General features: G+C 35.6%; 8 protein-coding genes across 8 annotated transcripts; 3 read left to right on the top strand and 5 right to left on the bottom strand.

Moving 5' to 3' along the window:
* Window positions 1-551: 551 nt before the first annotated feature.
* Window positions 552-2,893, top strand: RO3G_14017 (uncharacterized protein; the record flags this gene model as incomplete). Its single annotated transcript, XM_067668601.1, has 3 exons — window positions 552-571; window positions 743-1,151; window positions 1,202-2,893. 3 exons carry the CDS (start codon window positions 552-554, stop codon window positions 2,891-2,893), a joined length of 2,121 nt encoding a protein of 706 aa, XP_067524702.1.
* Window positions 2,894-4,220: 1,327 nt separating this feature from the next.
* On the bottom strand, window positions 4,221-5,895 carry RO3G_14016 (uncharacterized protein; the record flags this gene model as incomplete). The annotated part of the gene is made up of 8 exons (XM_067668600.1): window positions 4,221-4,275; window positions 4,382-4,483; window positions 4,535-4,696; window positions 4,753-5,006; window positions 5,063-5,301; window positions 5,359-5,518; window positions 5,573-5,688; window positions 5,760-5,895. 8 exons carry the CDS (start codon window positions 5,893-5,895, stop codon window positions 4,221-4,223), a joined length of 1,224 nt encoding a protein of 407 aa, XP_067524701.1.
* A 519-nt stretch (window positions 5,896-6,414) lies between these two features.
* RO3G_14015 (uncharacterized protein) lies at window positions 6,415-6,972 on the bottom strand (the record flags this gene model as incomplete). Its single annotated transcript, XM_067668599.1, has 4 exons — window positions 6,415-6,519; window positions 6,568-6,691; window positions 6,764-6,840; window positions 6,931-6,972. The coding sequence occupies 4 exons, from the start codon at window positions 6,970-6,972 to the stop codon at window positions 6,415-6,417; spliced, it is 348 nt and encodes a 115-aa protein (XP_067524700.1).
* A 1,273-nt stretch (window positions 6,973-8,245) lies between these two features.
* On the top strand, window positions 8,246-8,555 carry RO3G_14014 (uncharacterized protein; the record flags this gene model as incomplete). Its single annotated transcript, XM_067668598.1, has 2 exons — window positions 8,246-8,252; window positions 8,311-8,555. 2 exons carry the CDS (start codon window positions 8,246-8,248, stop codon window positions 8,553-8,555), a joined length of 252 nt encoding a protein of 83 aa, XP_067524699.1.
* A 235-nt stretch (window positions 8,556-8,790) lies between these two features.
* On the top strand, window positions 8,791-11,590 carry RO3G_14013 (uncharacterized protein; the record flags this gene model as incomplete). Its single annotated transcript, XM_067668597.1, has 2 exons — window positions 8,791-9,032; window positions 9,094-11,590. The coding sequence occupies 2 exons, from the start codon at window positions 8,791-8,793 to the stop codon at window positions 11,588-11,590; spliced, it is 2,739 nt and encodes a 912-aa protein (XP_067524698.1).
* Window positions 11,591-11,768: 178 nt separating this feature from the next.
* On the bottom strand, window positions 11,769-12,845 carry RO3G_14012 (coproporphyrinogen III oxidase, aerobic; the record flags this gene model as incomplete). Its single annotated transcript, XM_067668596.1, has 2 exons — window positions 11,769-12,734; window positions 12,792-12,845. 2 exons carry the CDS (start codon window positions 12,843-12,845, stop codon window positions 11,769-11,771), a joined length of 1,020 nt encoding a protein of 339 aa, XP_067524697.1.
* Window positions 12,846-14,408: 1,563 nt separating this feature from the next.
* RO3G_14011 (mitochondrial 54S ribosomal protein bL28m) lies at window positions 14,409-14,845 on the bottom strand (the record flags this gene model as incomplete). Its single annotated transcript, XM_067668595.1, has 2 exons — window positions 14,409-14,690; window positions 14,747-14,845. 2 exons carry the CDS (start codon window positions 14,843-14,845, stop codon window positions 14,409-14,411), a joined length of 381 nt encoding a protein of 126 aa, XP_067524696.1.
* A 434-nt stretch (window positions 14,846-15,279) lies between these two features.
* Window positions 15,280-16,071, bottom strand: RO3G_14010 (uncharacterized protein; the record flags this gene model as incomplete). Its single annotated transcript, XM_067668594.1, has 1 exon — window positions 15,280-16,071. One exon carries the CDS (start codon window positions 16,069-16,071, stop codon window positions 15,280-15,282), a length of 792 nt encoding a protein of 263 aa, XP_067524695.1.
* Window positions 16,072-17,880: the final 1,809 nt, after the last annotated feature.

Genomic DNA, 17,880 nt, shown 5'->3' with positions numbered 1-17,880 from the left:
GAGGATAAAAAGATGCTGCTTAATGTAGACAACAGCAACAAACACAACAAGCTTGGTCCATAACTTACGATTGCCCTTGTTGTGATCCATTCAACACAATAAACAAACTAACGTTGTTTGTGAGATAAATGTCATAAGGTCTCGATGATCCCTTTTATGAAATTATGATAGTGTACTGAGCCTTCTTTACGATGACTCTGTTTTGCATTCTCAATTTATTTACTATTGGAACGTTTTCGTACCTCCTTTTTTCACCCTGTCACTTTCTTTTCTATTTCTTTGTAAATATAAAGCAAAACCCCCTTGCATTTCTTACGCTTCCTGAATTATGTCCCTTTTTCCCACTCGCTTCCTTTTTCCCTCTTCTTTCATTCAATTCTCTATCTGATACATGTCAACTGTAACATCCTGTGTATCCTCACCACTTCATTTCTCAAACACGAATCATAAAGATATTCAATTTTTATCTAATGATGCTCTGTCAAGAGTAACAAACAGTCAACAGACAGACAACACAGAAAACACTTTATTCAACAGACTTGAAAAAGAAAATGCGCGGTTGCCGCCACAAGTAAAATAATAGCAAATAACATTACTGCTTGACTAAAACCCGTTTTAAAAAGGACTCTACGGCGTTTATACTAGCTCAAATCGAACGACAGAACACGCTTTTAGAAAGAGACCCCAAATCAATCTATATTCACTCAAACGAACTAAGGGCTCACTTCACAACCCTTCAAAGGCTTGTTCAAGATAACGTCAACGAAGAGGAAGATATCGATTGGGGATTTTGGGAAGCCGTCATACAGGACTCGGATCAGGTTGCGCTCAAATTACCTCACCTCTTGTCTCTTAAGCTCCATTCTGGAATTCCTGCAAGAGTGAGAGGTTTGATCTGGCAGGCCATGTCTAAATCGGCCTCACTTCATTTAGAGACAGTCTATGGTCAACTCTGTAAAGAGAAATCGCCTCATGAAAGAATCATTCAGCGTGATCTCGCCAGGACGTTTCCTCGTATTGAGATGTTCAAGCAAGAGAATGGGAATGGGCAGATCTCTATGAAACGGATACTGGAGGCATATAGTTTATATGATTCTGAAGTAGGCTATTGTCAAGGCCTCGCGTTTTTAGTAGGACCTCTATTGATGAATGTAAGTCTTATTCAATTCGTTCCTAGATGAAAGTTAAAGTGTGATGTTAGATGCCTGAGACGCAATCCTTTTGTGTCTTTGTTAGGTTAATGGAAACCTATGAAATGAGATCCATGTTTACACTTCATATGGAAGGTCTCCAGCTTCGCCTTTACCAATTCTCCAAGCTTCTTTTCGAGATCCTTCCAGACCTATCCCACCACTTTGAAACACACGGTATTCATGCAGCCATGTATGCTTCCCAGTGGTTCTTGACCCTTTTTGCCTACGCTTTCCCCATCAATCTCGTCAGCCGAATCTACGATATCATCTTTGCAGAGGGCGCGGCCGAGACGATCATGCGGATCGCTATCGCCATCCTAAAGCGTTCGACCGAAACGATTTTGAGAGAGATGCGAGAATTTGAAGATATCTTGGACTTTGTGACCTCTCGAAAACTGTGTTTGCCTTATTCACACAACTACGGACATCTCATTCGAGATGCCATGGCGCTTTCTCACGTTATCAACAAGGAGAAATTGGATGCATTGCGTTCGCAGTATACGATGGAGCAAAAAAAGAAACCAGATCATGCCATGACAGCCAAATTGGGATTTTGGAAAAGAAAAAGAACGGGCAAGAGAAATCAGGGGGCAGAGATGAAGAGAGCTTCGTCGACAATACATTCTACAAAGACGACGTCAGCCACTACAAGGCCTGCACAGCCTCTCTTGAGAAAACGGTGGTCCTCGGTCTCCACCCAGGAGTGGTCTTGTGATAAGACGCTGTTTGAGGAAGAGGCGACTGCACAGAGAAGGACAAGTTTTAGTTCGCTTTGCAGCTTTAATTCGATGCAGATCACCTCTTTACCACTCACACCAAAAAGTATAGTCACCGACAATCAGAGTATGGCAGAAGAACTAGAAAAGTTAAGGCGAGATCATCAAAGGGCGTTAGACAAAGTGCGAGAACTCAAGTATGACAAGGAAGATTTGGAGTGTGAGCGAGACGCATTAAAGTTGACTATTTTGGAACTTGAACGTCGATATCTTTTGGACAATACAAGTCCGACATTGGGTTCCTTAAGCGATCTTGACGTAGTAAATAACATGCATTCAAACACGAATCATTTTACAAAAGAAAAAGCAGCGGTTGATTCGAATTGTCAACTCTTGCAGAATACATGTGTCTATCATCAACAGGACTCTGATCTAGTTGATACAAAGGTAAAAAACTTTGAACTAGAGCAACAATGTGAAAAGCTCTGCCAAGAGTTGGAGCATGTGCAATCTAAATTTGATATGGTCAACGAAGGACAGATGGCATTAGTAGATAAACTACTGACGACAAAAGCAGATATGGATGAGTTGATGGAAGAAAAGAAGAAGAAAGATTTAGAGTGGTTGGATGCTGTTCAAGTCAATAAAGCTCTGGAAGCTGAACTGGAAAGAACACGACAGCTTTTGAGTTACTTCAAATTAGAGAACCAGTATTTGCTTGTTAATTATCCTCTCAGTACAGCTGCTCAAGATAATATTGCCTTGTCCCTACCACCATCTTCACGTCGACACAGTCTACCTTCATCTACACTGCCACTTGTATCAGATCACCCGCTAAAGGATTTTTGGATGAAGTTGCATGAGCAAAAGCAAGAAAACCATACATCAAAGCAAGTTAGAGGTTCTCTTAAAAAGATCAATAGGATGACTCGAACATCTTCCTTGTATGGTAGAGTCATGGATGCTATAAAGCCAAAACATTGAATTATTTATAAAAATCTTATATAAAATCACTTTTTTTTTTTTGCCTCAAAAGACTTTTTCTTTAAAGTCATGCCTAATATAATAGTTTTGCCTATTCAATCCTTCTTTTTTTCGAATGTTACTTGTGGTAATGAGCAGGACTAGTGGAAAACTATAATAGAAATATTTAGTCTTTGCTTTTTTTATTTCTCTTTTAATCCCTTCTTCTAAAGATAACGTAAGCTCAAGGGAAACTTTCTATAATTAATGGCCATTTGCAAACAAATCCAATAAAAAAAAAGAAGCATTTGGAAAAAACATAATTCATGTTTTTTTTTATTCACACAAAACAAGGTTTATTATTTTTTATCGCAGCATATGCATTTATGCTAAAATAAATTATGACCATTGGATGGGGTGACAGTGATCAGTATAGACAGTTTAATAATTCTGCTTATTTATCACTCTTAACATTCATCAATGATTTTCATCCAAGTCATCACGTACTATGTTCTAGTGCTAAAGCTGAATATCTTGGTACTACAGACAGTAAAGCAGCCAGTTAATGTGCCTTCTTTTCTTTGTCGAGTATCACTACTATTGGTTATGCTGTTATCAAAGCGGCCAAGTCGTCTGTTGCTTATGGCAATGGGTGAGGGGGTTATTGAAAAGGGTAGCTCACAAATATAGGTAGTAAACCTGATGATTGCTTTATAGATCGACCCAATTACAAAGCAACCTGTCAAGGAGTTATAAAAAGATATACTAAATAGACTAAAAGATTTGTTGTTTGTAAAAAGATGATTATTAAGTAGTGTGCTTATATTTAGATGGGTCAAGCCCTTTTTTCTTTTCTTCTGTTTGTTACTTGCTGCTTGTAATTCATAAAAAACAATGCCAAAGGATACAAAGAAAAGGTGTTATGTCATCTTCTGATATAGCTTTAACAGAAGCCTTAGAATAACCAACATGACAAAATTAAATTCGATATAATCAGGCATTTAATTATTATTAAATAATACTGTCAAGTTTTAAAGCTATAATACCGCTTGCAGCCTTTAAATGAAAGAATCTAAAACCACCACTTACAACAAGTCAGAAGAAAGAAGGGAGCGCTTTCACAGGCTCGTAATATTTGATGGCCTATAGAAGGATTGATGGAATGGATCCATATTTCTTTATTATTACTATGTCTAGCCATTTTTCGATAATATGCTTAATAGAGAGTAAATAATTGATACAATGCTGTAAGATTATGTCTTTAATATTTCAATTTAAGGCTATTATATAAAACATATATAAAGCAGTAAAGCATTCCTAGTTTGATCATCAATGTTTAAAGTCAGATTTATGCACTTTTTAAAAAAGAGGGGCTTGATTGGATAGTAGGACACCAAATAAAACTAAAATATTTATTTAATCAGGGGAAATAACATCATCAGAAGACTCCAACAGGCTTGCATGTTGCTGTTGGGTTAATAAAAGATAATAGATTTATAGTTTATTTACCTGTCTTCTCTAAGCAATACGCATTCGCCGCCATTCTCCAAGTCGATATTATATTGGTAAAAGCATCCTTCTGATGTAACAACCATCACCTGAGGCGTTGTGCTATATATTGAAGATAGTGAATAACCTTTAAACACTCCTTATTCAATATACCTGCTTAATGCTACCAAGCTTTTTATGCCTGCACTCGGTAATTTAAGCTGTGCAAAATTTCTAGTGGGTTCCCAAATTTCAGTGATAACATCTGGCAAATAAGATCCAACGCTCCCAGCAATATTACGACCAAGATGCGTTGAGGACCTTCGAATCATTTGGCTGTATAAAATAAGATGAGTTTATCATTGCCATTTTTACTGTACATGGCTTCCTACCCAACGCTACTTCTTCGAGTGGGTTTTTTCTCATTCATCTCATCATCATAGGTATTATTGCCATTTCCAGATCCACGTTTATTTCTATTAGCTGACAACTTGAATATATGAACAGTTTCAGTGTCACTAGACACACACAAAAGAGAGCTAACAATATTGAATGACATTGAATAGATCCTTGCAGGATAACTCCCACGTCTAAATTGATAGATTTTTGTTGCATCTAACGTTGAAAAAATTCTAACTACGGTTCCCTATGAGATAAGGTTGGAGATATATTCTCTCTTGACCACATTCATTGACATCTTACCTTCTCACTTGCTGTAGCCAATAATGTACCCTCAGAGTTCATAGAAAGACAACTCACAGGACTCTTATGAGCTTGTACAATATTTGTTGTTTGCGGACCAAGAGCATCAAACAATTCAACATCGCCCGATACATGTAATGAGTTGGATGGTCCACTGTTAGGTGAGAAAGGTAAATTAGCAGAACGCGCAGGATAAGCAATGAAGCAATTTTCGCTTGAAGGTGATAAAACACAAATAGCTATCATCATGTACAGAGAGATTAATATTAAATATCCTTGTTTGTGTACTTTATTACCATTTGGATTAGGATTTGTATCGATGGTATGAAGGAGCTTCATGTTACTGATATCGTATAGATAAATTTGTTCTTCTAGTACTACAATCAGTCTTCTTCTATTCATTTTGACAGCAAGAATGGCTGTTGGAAACGTCAACTCACAAATAGTTGTCTGTCTCTAACAATAAAAAACTGTATAAGAGAGAAAGCTTTACTGTTCGTTTTTGCATACTTTTGTATTTATGATCCGTAACTGTCTCGGTGAAAACGCAGGCGTTTCTCCACCACCTACAAGAGCAACAAGTGAGGTACAAAATAACATTTCCACAATACCAATTCCACCAGGCTCTATATACAAAAAGGACTTTTTTAGTTAAATATTTGCTCTCTTTACACTTGTTTGTTGCTTTTAATTTTACGCTTTGAGTAGCAGCACCCAAAAGGATCACAGTTGTATATTCTATAACCACTCTTTGTGCCAATTGACACACAACTAAATTCTTGGTTGAAATTCAAAAAAAGTATCTCATTATTGCTTTTATCTCCAAGGTTCATTCCTTATCTACTTTTATTTATGCTGTTTTGTGTATAAAGGAAATAAAGGAAAAAATATAAAAGGTGCACAGGTTAGGTAAATGCATTGATTAGAGACTCACACGCAGTGGACTTTAAAATGGGTGATGCGAATGCGGTCATGCGATTCATGCTTTCAAACAGGTAATTAAGTTATCTCCTCTTTTGCTGTTCCTTGTATGAATCCACTCATTTGGTAGAACATATCTCTCTTCATATGAATGTTACATCAAGAATTCATAGGTGTCTATTATATTAACTCCCCTTTTTAATCTTGTTTTCTATTCCGCATACACTTGTAAGCTTTTTTAAGTTGTCGGCATTCATTTATATTGCTCTTTCGTCAAATAGCTTACAAAGTTGCTTCTCATCACAATTGCATCTTATTTATCGACCCCTTTTTTGTGAAATAACAATTGATTGCGGATTGTATTTAATTCCAATACATTAAATTGAGAGTATCCAAACTAGGTATACGCTATACTTTTCTCTTTACATAGTTTATTGCTTGGACACTACTTGGATATTATACTTCTTTTGAAAATTGATGAATTCTTCCTCTTTACGTTTATAAGATTGCAACAGTGAGTCAATTACTTGCTTAATCTAAAGAAGATGGTCAACAAAATTTAAAGTTTTAAACTTGCTACATACACCACTATAGTTTGTTTCTAAAGCAGGTAACACTTCCTTGACTGTTCTTTCAACTAATACGCCCCCGACCATTCGAAAGCATTTTCGATCTGGCTCAAGTGATGAGATGCTTTCAATAACAAGTCTAAAAAATATCGCGTTGGTTTAAGATTTCAATAGATTAGGCATAATTCACCGTTTTGCTTTTGTGTTTTACTTGTGCTCTTCAACTTCAGATTCTAATTCACCAATCTTTTGAGCGATTTGTTGAAGCTCGTTTTTATATTGATTATACTTTTTTTAAAAAAAGAAAATGAGTTGATGTTAAAGGATTGTGTTTGCATTTTTTTTTTTTTTTTTTTTTTACTGTCTTTTTTTCTCTACCTTTTGTGTTAATTCCGCATCTGCTAGCCTACTGCTTGACATTATTATTATTATTATTTACTAAAGACTGATTGAAAAAAATACAAAGGTCAATTAAACAAAACGGTTATCGGGACTTCAATATTAAAATTGTAGTTTTTGGATGGCGTTGTTGGGAAACATCAAAGGTCACTTGACTACCGCAACAAGCACTAGTGGATCTAGTTTTCGTACAAAATCATTCAAAATCATTCATAAGCATATTGAAATGAAGCTATGTTCTTTTCTTAATAAAAAGCCAGATCCCTAATCGTTATTACATTGAATATATTATACTGATTTTTTTTATGAATTTAAAATTAATCACAGATTAATATACTCTCTTTAAATCATAATCAGTATCTAATAAAACTATTGCTAAGTATGGCCTTGTTAACCTTTCGTGATTTGATTATTTTCATTGCAAGTGAGCAGTTTAAAAGATGATTTCCTTTCACTTATGCTTGTATTATTTAAAGTACATTATATATCCTATGCTTCTAATTGTTTGGTGGTATCTCCTGTCTGCGACGACTTGGAGATAATGGTTGACTTTAAGGAACAAGCTGAGAAACTGAACCTTCAAATTAAAACAGATACCATTTTTGCCCCTCTGTATATTATTATATCACATATGACATTTTATAATATAATCAGTTCCAGGTATTATAATCTTTTTTTCTTGTCTCTCTAGGAAGGCACATATCCAAAAAAAGACTGTAAACAGTAATAGTATGAAGATGGAATGGTTCTTTACTAATTTTCTTGTCAAACAGCTCTTGCTTTTCCTTATTAGTATGATTTTCATGATTGTTTTCACAACAAAAATGAGCGTTCAGTTTAGTAATTACAATATTTGTTCACAAGAAAAAAAGATAATAATTTTGCGCAAAACTTTTTGAGAGAGAGAAAGACATAGCTACTCTGTTGTTCCTTCAAGCATTTCAGACGACGATTCTCACAACAATAACCTAAATTGAACCATTGTATTTAGAGAATGTTTCTTGAAGAGAAATAATCTTTATATGCTTCGAAATATAGCTGTGTTATTGATGGGTTAATTACGTGACATAGTGCATTTAAGAATACCAAAAGAGCCCGCATATATTTTTTAGTTTCTTTATATGCAAAGCACAAATAGTGTTTGTGTTTTATCTAATGCATAATTTCGTTACGGTTATTCCTTTCTGTTGAAATAAAATGATTGGCAGTCAAATTTACATGGCCACACTAAATTGGGACTATAAAAGAGCCTATGGCTTTTTTTCTTTTTTATTACAAAATATTAAACAATATCATGCCATGTAAGTATTAACAATAATGAGCAAACAGCAGGCATTATACTAATATGGTTCAAAAAAGCTACTAATTTGATTGTTACTTTCAAGAACAACACTCCTCATGATATTATAGAACAGCAAATCTTGGCTGCTGAAGCTGCTGGTGCCAAACTTGTTCACAGATATAACTCGGCTATCAAGGGTTTTTCTATTGAAGTTCCTGATGAATCTGTGAGTGCCATGTCTTTACGTAATCCTCATATCCAATCTGTTGAACCGGATGGTGAAGTCACTACTCAAGGCAAATCCCTTATAAAATCCGAATAAAATATAAACGCTTTGTATATCTTTGAAACATATTTTATTTGTATCTTTTTAAAGATTTATTTTATGAAAAATCATTAATCCACCTTCATCTATAAAAGTAATATATCAAATGCAGTAAATGAAACAAAGAATGATAGTATCTATAAGGAGAGAGGATGCGTGACTTTACAGCTGTGGTCCTTTTTGAATTACAGCCTATTCAACCTTAAATTTTTTAGGCTTTTCTGTTTAAAATATGTTTAGGCTACTGGCTCGTCGAGCTCTACGACATTCTGTAAAATGTTCCCAAGTCTCTTGTTTAATTTACAGACAAAAGCATTCTGCAAAGTTGGTTCCACCAATCGTACAGTTTCAAGCAAAAGATATTATTGAGCTTGATACTCCAGAACTGAACGTGTTAGATCCTGCTGCTATCATTCCAAAAAATATTATTCAAATACCCAACATTAATATAGGAGATTATGTTGAAGTATTCAGGTATTACTAATAAAATGGACTTTAGTTCTGATCTATTTGATTCATGATGTTTTTTTTATAGTAATGGACAATATAGTGGTATGGTCATTGGACAAAAACGATCAAGTGGTAATTTGCAGCAATTAACTATTTTATTGAGAAATGGAAAGAGATATACAGCGAGAAGTGATTCTGTAGCATTTATTGTTCCTTCCTTTTATACTTTACCAGAGGTGTCACAAATATGCTCTGAAAGACTTGATCTCAACAACATTGACTCACAAGGTCTTCTTCAAAATGTCCCAAAAGAATACAGTCGAGCCATTTATCAGTATCAGGGCTCTTTGAGACTGAACAAGGCTTTAGCTCATGAAAAGTTGGAAAGTCTTTATGAGCATTTCTGTCAACCAGGATCTGATGTTATATCGTTGGATAATTTGACTTCATTTGTGTTTGGATCTGCAGACACAACATCTCTTCAGCGTCATGTTACTTTCCTTCACCTCGCATCTGACAATGTTCATTTTACACCAGCAACCAGTAAAATAGGTTCAGAAGAGTGGAAATTGCGATCTAAAGAAGACAGCGGATTGATTTCACAGATCATTACTTCCATTCGAACAAGGGACAAAAGCTACTCTGACTTCTTATCTCGTGCAAAATCACTTTTAGAATTTTACAATGCACATGCGGATCCAGTTTTAGGCACTTTTTCCCAATCAGCCCTGGACATGGTACCCAAATACGTCAAATTAACTGCGACAGACAAAAAGTTTATTGACTTTATTACCAACTGGATACGCTCACCTCGAGTGATCACTGCCTCTCCTTATGAAGTGTTTGTCCCGACCATATTGAAAGCTTTAAAATACTATGATAACTTATTCTTCGATAAACCTTTGGCCATCCGTTTTCTTAAAGAGATAGGTATGTTTAAACCGTGGGATAATGTTTACCTGCTTCAAGATGGCGCTGTAGCTGAAGAATTCTTTTGGACGGATCGTGCAAAGGAAAATGATAAAAAGATGCATCAGTATGCGACCGCGTTTTTATCTGGAAACGACAAAGGACTCAAAAAGGATGATCCTTGCGATTCGATCCGACATGACTTTGGCGAACTACCTGTTTATACAATTGATGATCCTTCAGCCAAGGAGATTGACGATGGCGTCTCTATTGAGAGAATTCCAGAAGAAAATGCTGCCTGGTTGCATGTTCATATCGCAGATCCTACGACCTATATCTCACCTACGCATGAGCTTTCTCAACTGATACAACAGAAGGTACAAACGCTTTATTTACCAGAACGTCATTTTCCAATGTTGCCTGAAGCCTTGTCATCTCAAAAGTTCAGTTTGGGATCAACAGCTCAAAAAAATGCAAAAGGCTCTCAGTACGCAATGTCATTTAGTACCAAAATAGACAGCCAAGGCAATTTACTAGACTATAAAGTACGCCCAAGTTTAGTAAAAAACATAAACAAGATATATTATGATGACCTGGATGAGATCCTCCTTAAAAAAGTGACCATGGTGCATGATCCTTTGTTTAGCTCCTCAAAAACATTTTCTCATCCATCTGATGCTGCATTTACCACCAACGTCCAGAAAAGTAGCAAGCAAAAGTCAACTGTTTCGGCACACTATGAAAACGATCTTTTGGATATATTTGATTTAGCCAACAAGCATCTATCGGCACGTACTCGTAATGGCGCTCTCTTTTTCGGCCAACCCTCACCATCCATTGGGCTTTTGGAACCCTTGGATTTACCTCGACTTCACTTTACAAAGCCAGAGTATGTATCCAGTTTACCTCCCTTGCGTGTCAGTCTAGACAAATTCCAATTCTCTCCTGCGCGTCAAATGGTTGCAGAGACAATGATCATCGGTGGTCGAGTCGCAAGCTTATTTGCAAAGGAAAATAACGTAAATATATTATTCCGTAGCCAGAACTGGAACCCCAATGCGTCTCCAGAAGAACTTTCCTTGAGAGAAGAATTGTTTGCAGCACGAGATCCTGAAACAGGCTGGGTGAAATATCAAGACATGGTCAAGTTTGTACAAATTCTTCCTCCTGCTTTTCTAAGCACAATACCAGATCAGCCTCATGTGACAATGGGTATCGAGAATGGTTATACAAAGGCTACCTCTCCTTTAAGACGTTTTACGGATGTTTTGGTCCACTGGCAATTGAAAGCACATCTGCTGAATGAAAAAGCACCCTTTAGCAAAGAACATCTCGACATGATGATTCCAGAATTGGAAACGCGTGGAAAGCGATTAGCTGCTTTACAAACGCAGTCTACTCAGTTCTGGGTAGTCAATCTACTTCACAGAATGAGTGCCGATAGCTTCTTGCACGATATGGAGTGGAACTGCATTGTCAGTTTACCAAGCAAAATTGCCCAAACTGAACTGGGCGGCGTGATGGAGGTAGCTACTGGAACGTTACTGGATTTAGGTATACGTGCACGTATAGAGAAATTAAAGAGAAATGTTGAGACGGGAGAAATAATCAAAGTGGGTATATCAAGCATAGATCAGCTGAAGGGAAGGATTACATTAGAAATGATAGAATAAAGAAATAGATAAAACAGTAGGAGGTTAATTAAAATATGAAGTCAGCTTTATAGATGTATTATAGTAAAAATGGATGTAACTTTTTGTCTTGTTTTCTGTACAAACATTGCAATAAATGATCAAGTATTGGTTTTTTTTTTTTTTTTTTTTTTTTTTTTTTAACAAATGATTTTTTTGCTTATAAAGGAACCCAATCCCTAGGATTTTTGAGTACTTTGAGGAGCTCAGCTTCTTTAGATTCAGGTTCAGGTTCATGCATGTATTCCCAGCGAGCGGTAAGAGGAAGAGTCATCAGAATCGATTCAACACGGGAACAAGGAGAGGAGAGCCCGAATTTCGTGCCACGATCCCAAAGCAAATTGAATTCGACATAACGACCACGGCGAATCTGTTGCCAACGCACCATTTCATCGTCAAATGGCATATCTTTGCGTTTCTTCAGGATAGGGACATAAGAGGGCAAGAAACGATAGCCGAGCTCCTTAGCAAAGGAAAATATTTCTTCTGCTGGCTTAGAATTAAAATCATCAAAGAACACTCCTCCAATACCACGGCATTCACCACGATGGATATTTAAAAAGTACCTGTCGCAGGCTTTTTTCATCTTTGGATAATAGCTTTTATCAAACAGGTCACAGCCTTCTTTATATATCTTGTGAAAATGAATTGCGTCTTCTTCATACAAATATACTGGTGTTAAGTCAGCGCCTCCTCCGAACCACCAGAGTTTGGGTGTACCATCAGAGTTCATCACTTCAAAGTAACGGTAGTTGAGATGAACTGTGGGGGCATTGGGGTTTTTAGCGTGCATAACAAGTGAAATGCCAGTGACAAAAAATGGAACAACGCCTTCTGCATCAATATCCTTGCCACGATCCTCACGCATTTGACGTACAGCTTCAGGTGTCAACTCAGAGTAGATCACCGAGACAGCAACTCCAGCTTTTTCCATCACGTCGCCATCCGACAGAACGTATGTCAGACCTTCTCCACCAAATTCAGGGCGTTCCCAAGTCGAGCAAACAAATTTACCTTTACCATCAACTTCTTCAATACCCTCACAAATTTTCTTTTGAAGATCTTTTACAAATGCTTCCATCCTTAAACGCATTGGTGCATTCTCTTTGATGATGCCCTCTGCTCTCTATGCAATAAATAAAGCGTTAAATAATGCACCCTTGAGTTATTATTATGTGTTTACTATTTTGCTATCGGTTTGGTAGATGGAATACTTGGATGAAACTGGGGATACCATGATGAATTAAAAATAAAGCAGAAAAGATAACAGTTGGAGAACAATGAGCTTATTTTTATTGCTTCAAACTGTTGTGGCGTGATAAAAAGTTTGATTTCCCGATTGGTAAAAAATGGAACCATACAAAATGAGACAAGGTATTTTCAAGACTTTTATCAAATATATTCCACAGAGCATTGACAGGCTATTTACCCATTAAGCTGATGTATTCATTGATTGTTACGAAAGAAGAAGACATGCTGAAGTTTTTGTGTAAAAGGTTTGATTGAAACTCCGGTTTCTCTCATATGGTGTTGATCTGTATCATTATCCTTCAGGAGTTTTGAGATTATGTAATGTATAATCCCAAGTTGATTATTTCAAGATATCGATTAGATCTATATCATTAAAGAGAGAGTAATTGTCAGAAATAAGGTGATATCCATATCGTTATAGTGACAAAAACGTAACCATGTTTGCATATGAAATCAGGTTTACTGTGTCTTAATTTAAGTGACAGGAGCTTTCAAGCAGTATATGTTGGCCTCTAGTCTAAGATTTTATAGTTGTTATTCATAAGCACACTATGTATGTTTTCTTATAATTACAAGTATTGGATAAGAGGGTTTTTATTATTATTCATGTATGTGCCTGTAGCTGTAGTATACAAGTACATTTGTAGCGCTCTTTCTTTTGAAACCTGTCGATTGGTCAATTTCTTAGATACTTCAAGAATATAGTTTTACAATATCAGACCTTTTTCTTGATGTACTTCAGTCTCAATTTTCTTTATGGAATAATCGCTCAAAAGAAAGTAACCCAAAAATAACAAGTGAACGAAAATATTTTTCTTCTGTCATTAGATAACTTTTGAATCTTGTATATTTCATGAAAGCTTCTTTATCAAGACAGATTCATGCGACAGCTTTTATAAAAAAAAAATCTGATTTACTATTTCTTATGAAGATAGTATGGTGTTTCTGATCTTAAACTGTCCAAAGCTTTCAGATGGTTCGAAAAGATTGTAGCTTTTATTTTTAATGCGAAAACCTACTACTTTTGATAAAAACTTATAGATGAACATTTGCAATCGTTCTTTAAATTAAACCGTATTTCTTCCAACACAGCAATAGCTTGAAGATTTCAAAATTGTTTAATAGTTGAATTGTTTAGTAGAGAAGCGATATTTCCTTGGCCCTGTATTTCTCGAGATACTTTTCTCCTGAATTCAAAAATTACTTTTGTTTCAAGCACATATTTCATCGAATTGAACTAGTCTTATTTCATCTTTTCATCAAGTATGTTTAATGTTATCTTGACTATAATCAAATTAAAAGAACAAGCAGGGCATATCAAACCACATGTAATGAACTAACCAATCCTTTGTAATTTATCATCATTTCCTTACTCATATTCCTTAGGCATATCCTGCTGTTGGACTTATAGTTTGGCAATGACATGACAGCTGCTTGTTAATTCTTATTGCTAACATCTCTCTTTTTAAATAACAAGATCATTTCTGAAATAATAACAAGTCTACTAATAACCGATCTATTTTATTAAAGCAAGTCGAAAAAAAAAATCCTAAGCAACCACAGCTAAGGGCTCTTTGGCTGCTGTCTGTTTAGCCTGTATTTTTTGCTGATTACGGATTTTTGTCTTCAATTCCAATGCTTTCTCACTAAATAAGTTTTTATCCTTTGTTTCCAACAAATATTTGTCTAATCCACCCTTTTTGTCAATGGTGCGTAATACAGACGTTGTCACTTTAACTTCGATGAATTTTGAGAGTGTTTCTGAATACAAGTTTTTGTTTTGAACATTAGGTAACCAATTACGTCTTGTCTTCTTTTTAGAAAAAGGATTCTGTAGAATGCAATTAATTAATAAATGAATATAAATTATTCAAATTGACATTTTACATTGTTGCCAAATTGAATGTGCTTTCCTCCAAATAAACCACGTTGGGCACGTTTAAATGTTGCTCTAGCAAGAGCATAGGCTGGTTCTGCAGATAACATAGTTAAAGAATAAAAAAAAAAAAAAAAAAAAAAAAAATAGAGAAGGGGTGGTTAGTCACAGTGACTTGTTTCATTCAGAAAAAGAAGCAGTAAAGCAAATGATAAAGATAAATGAATTTATTGATGAGGCAACTCAAAAGAGTTAAACTAAATAAATTTAGAGAGGATTGTTTATAATATGTGAGGCTACGATAGTAAAAGATCAAACTTCTCTTGGATGAGTACAAGGTATAGATATCATATGACATGATTATTGTAACTTTTTTTTTATTCAAAAGAAAGCTTTTAATTATAAAATAATAATCTATTCAACAAATTTTTTTAAAAAGGAAATAAAGTGTTTTTTTTTTTGTTTTGTTTTGCTTGTTTTTATACAAAAAAGAGAGAGGGGAAGAGATAGTTTTCTTTATGATTTCTAAGACAGAGAATAAGGACTAGTCATGTCCAGATATCTTGTGATTATTTGGTATAACTTCATCATCTTCCATAAAGAATTGAACTTCATCGTCTTGTTGTTGAGGAATAATATCATCTTGTTGTAAATAAGCACTACTTAGTATATTGGCTTCATGATTATTATTTCCTCCAGGAATATTAATAGCTGCTGTCATCGTACTTTTGTTGTCCTCATAAAATTCATTGCTTGACCTTGTTAAGAATGGTACTCTCCATTGCTGTTGTTGGTTATCCATCATCCAATCATTACCCGTTGAATGTTCTTGTTCTCTTAACCTCCTAGCCTGTAATTCTGTTGGTGTGAATAGATCATTTAGAGAAGAAGGTAACATAGCATCATTTAAATCGTATCCATGATCATTATTTATAAATGATCGTTGATTATGTTCAGGTATACTTGTACTAAAGTTATTTGAGAAATAACTATGGCTGTTGTTCCTTGCTGTTGTTGTTGGTAGATAAGGCCTATTGTTACTACTGCTACTACTGCCAAAGAGATGATGATGATGATCAATGGATTCACGCGGAGAAGAGTGTAAACCAATGAAATCAGTTGAAGACATATTTGTTCTCGGACTTGAGTTGCGCCATAGCAATGATGATTCATATTGACCAAACAAAGATACAGCAGGTGCAGAAGAAGCAAAGGGATCCATTAATTGTTCTGCAGTAGTACGTCTTCCAATAAAGGACACATTGGGTGGTGTGTTACTATTATTATTTGTAGTTTTAATACCAATTGTACCAGCACTTGTACCATAAGGTGACATAGTATGTAATAAAGCACATTTTGTGCCAAATTTACAATTTCCTTTTACAAAATATTTACAAACTGCACTCTCTGAAGAGAGGTCTGAGCTGTGGGAAAATGTACAATTGGCTCCGGCTGTACATGTTCCTTGTTTGAAAAACTTGCAAGGAACATGAGATAAGTTTGATTCTAAATAATGAATAATTAATACTTTTTTTTACAAATATTAACTATTTATCTTACTGTTATTATTATTATTCATATTGTTATTTGTCATCTTTTGTGGAGAAGAAGCATAAATATTTTCTGATAAAAGGTTATTATTTATAGGAATAGATTGTGTACGCGATCTTTTGAATTGAAATGGTTGAGAAGGTGAACTCTTTGAATATAATCCCAGATTATAATCACTATTATTAGATAAATTAGGATCTGACATAAGAAGAAAAAGAAAAAAAGAAAAAAGAGAGAAAGAGAGAAAAAGGAAAAAAAAATAGCTTTTTTATTTAATAAAATAAAGGGGACATATTAATAAGCTAATTTCATTGGCTGTTGTAAAAAGTCATGCGTGACCTTTACAAGTTACACACAAGAAACAAAAGTATACAATGTTTCCAGAAAGTGAAATCGCACCAGGTAGGAGTCGTACTCATCAAAGAGTAAATGTTGCCATAGTGGCCTATCAAATGTTGCATTTTCAGAATGTATTGTCGCACAAGCCTTAGCGGCTTTTTGGAATATATAAAGGGCGCCAGGATTGTTCGTTTCAGATCTTCTTCCTTCACCACCGAAACCTTTTATTGTAATAACATTCAATGCTGTGTGAAGATGGAAAGGAAATTGTTGTCGATTATTAAGGTAGGTTATTACTTATGGATTATATTGTTGATGAGGAGCAGTATCGTTTTGAAAAATTGGGCTCTTATATACAGAATATATCTAAACAATGTCAAGAAAGATTCAACGAGGCAGAAGCCATGCAGATAAAAAGTAGCACAAATTCTGAAACCGAGGGCACAATGAGAGAGGCGTTGATTAAACGTAATTAAACGCTATAAATGGATTAGGATAAAGTGAGATTTTTAAGCTATCGTTTGCAAAGTGTCAGAGCGCTTTTGTAGCTGGAAACAGCTAGAAATCCACGCTCGTACAACACAAAGATGAGAGAAGCAGTATGAGAGTGATCCTGAGAGTATCTTTGAGAAATGTTGAAAGATGGGTCGACCATGTCTTCTCAATGAGCGGCGTAAAAAGCCTATTCTTGGTTGCATTGATGAGAATCCGTCAGCTGCCTTTGAACAGGTGATGGAACAATGAAGCAGGTGTTCACAGGACTCAAGGTGTCCAAGAGCACTGCGCATGACTTTATGCGAAACCATCACAATCTGTCTCTCAAAAAAGCTCAGTTTCAGCCTGAAGACAGGAATAGCAACGAAAAGATCAATGAGCGCCCGGATTGGAGACACAAATAGGAAAAAAAAAAAAAAAGCCGACATGGATTTTACAAAAAACTACATCTTTCTAGATGAGTCTGCCTTTCGTGTTAACATGAAACGTAGTATGGTCTGGTCAAAGAAGGGCTCATCTGTAGCGGTCAAAGTGCTCAAGGTACGAGCACAGACAACAATGAGCTTGGGTTCGATTTCCGCTTCAGGCTTGAACAAATGCATCGTGAGACTTCCGCAACCGCCAACCAATAACAAAAGAAGAAGTGAGGTGATGACGTCGTATGTATGAGCAAAGGGATGGTAACAAGATATCATATTAGCTTTCCGAAGGCCATAATGGATGAAATGGATTAGCATTTACACATGAAGAGTCACCATCT

This window comes from Rhizopus delemar, genomic scaffold (assembly GCF_000149305.1).
Source record: "Rhizopus delemar RA 99-880 supercont3.13 genomic scaffold, whole genome shotgun sequence".
Lineage (NCBI taxonomy): Eukaryota > Fungi > Mucoromycota > Mucoromycetes > Mucorales > Rhizopodaceae > Rhizopus > Rhizopus delemar.
This window is presented reverse-complemented; position numbering and strand designations above follow the sequence as displayed.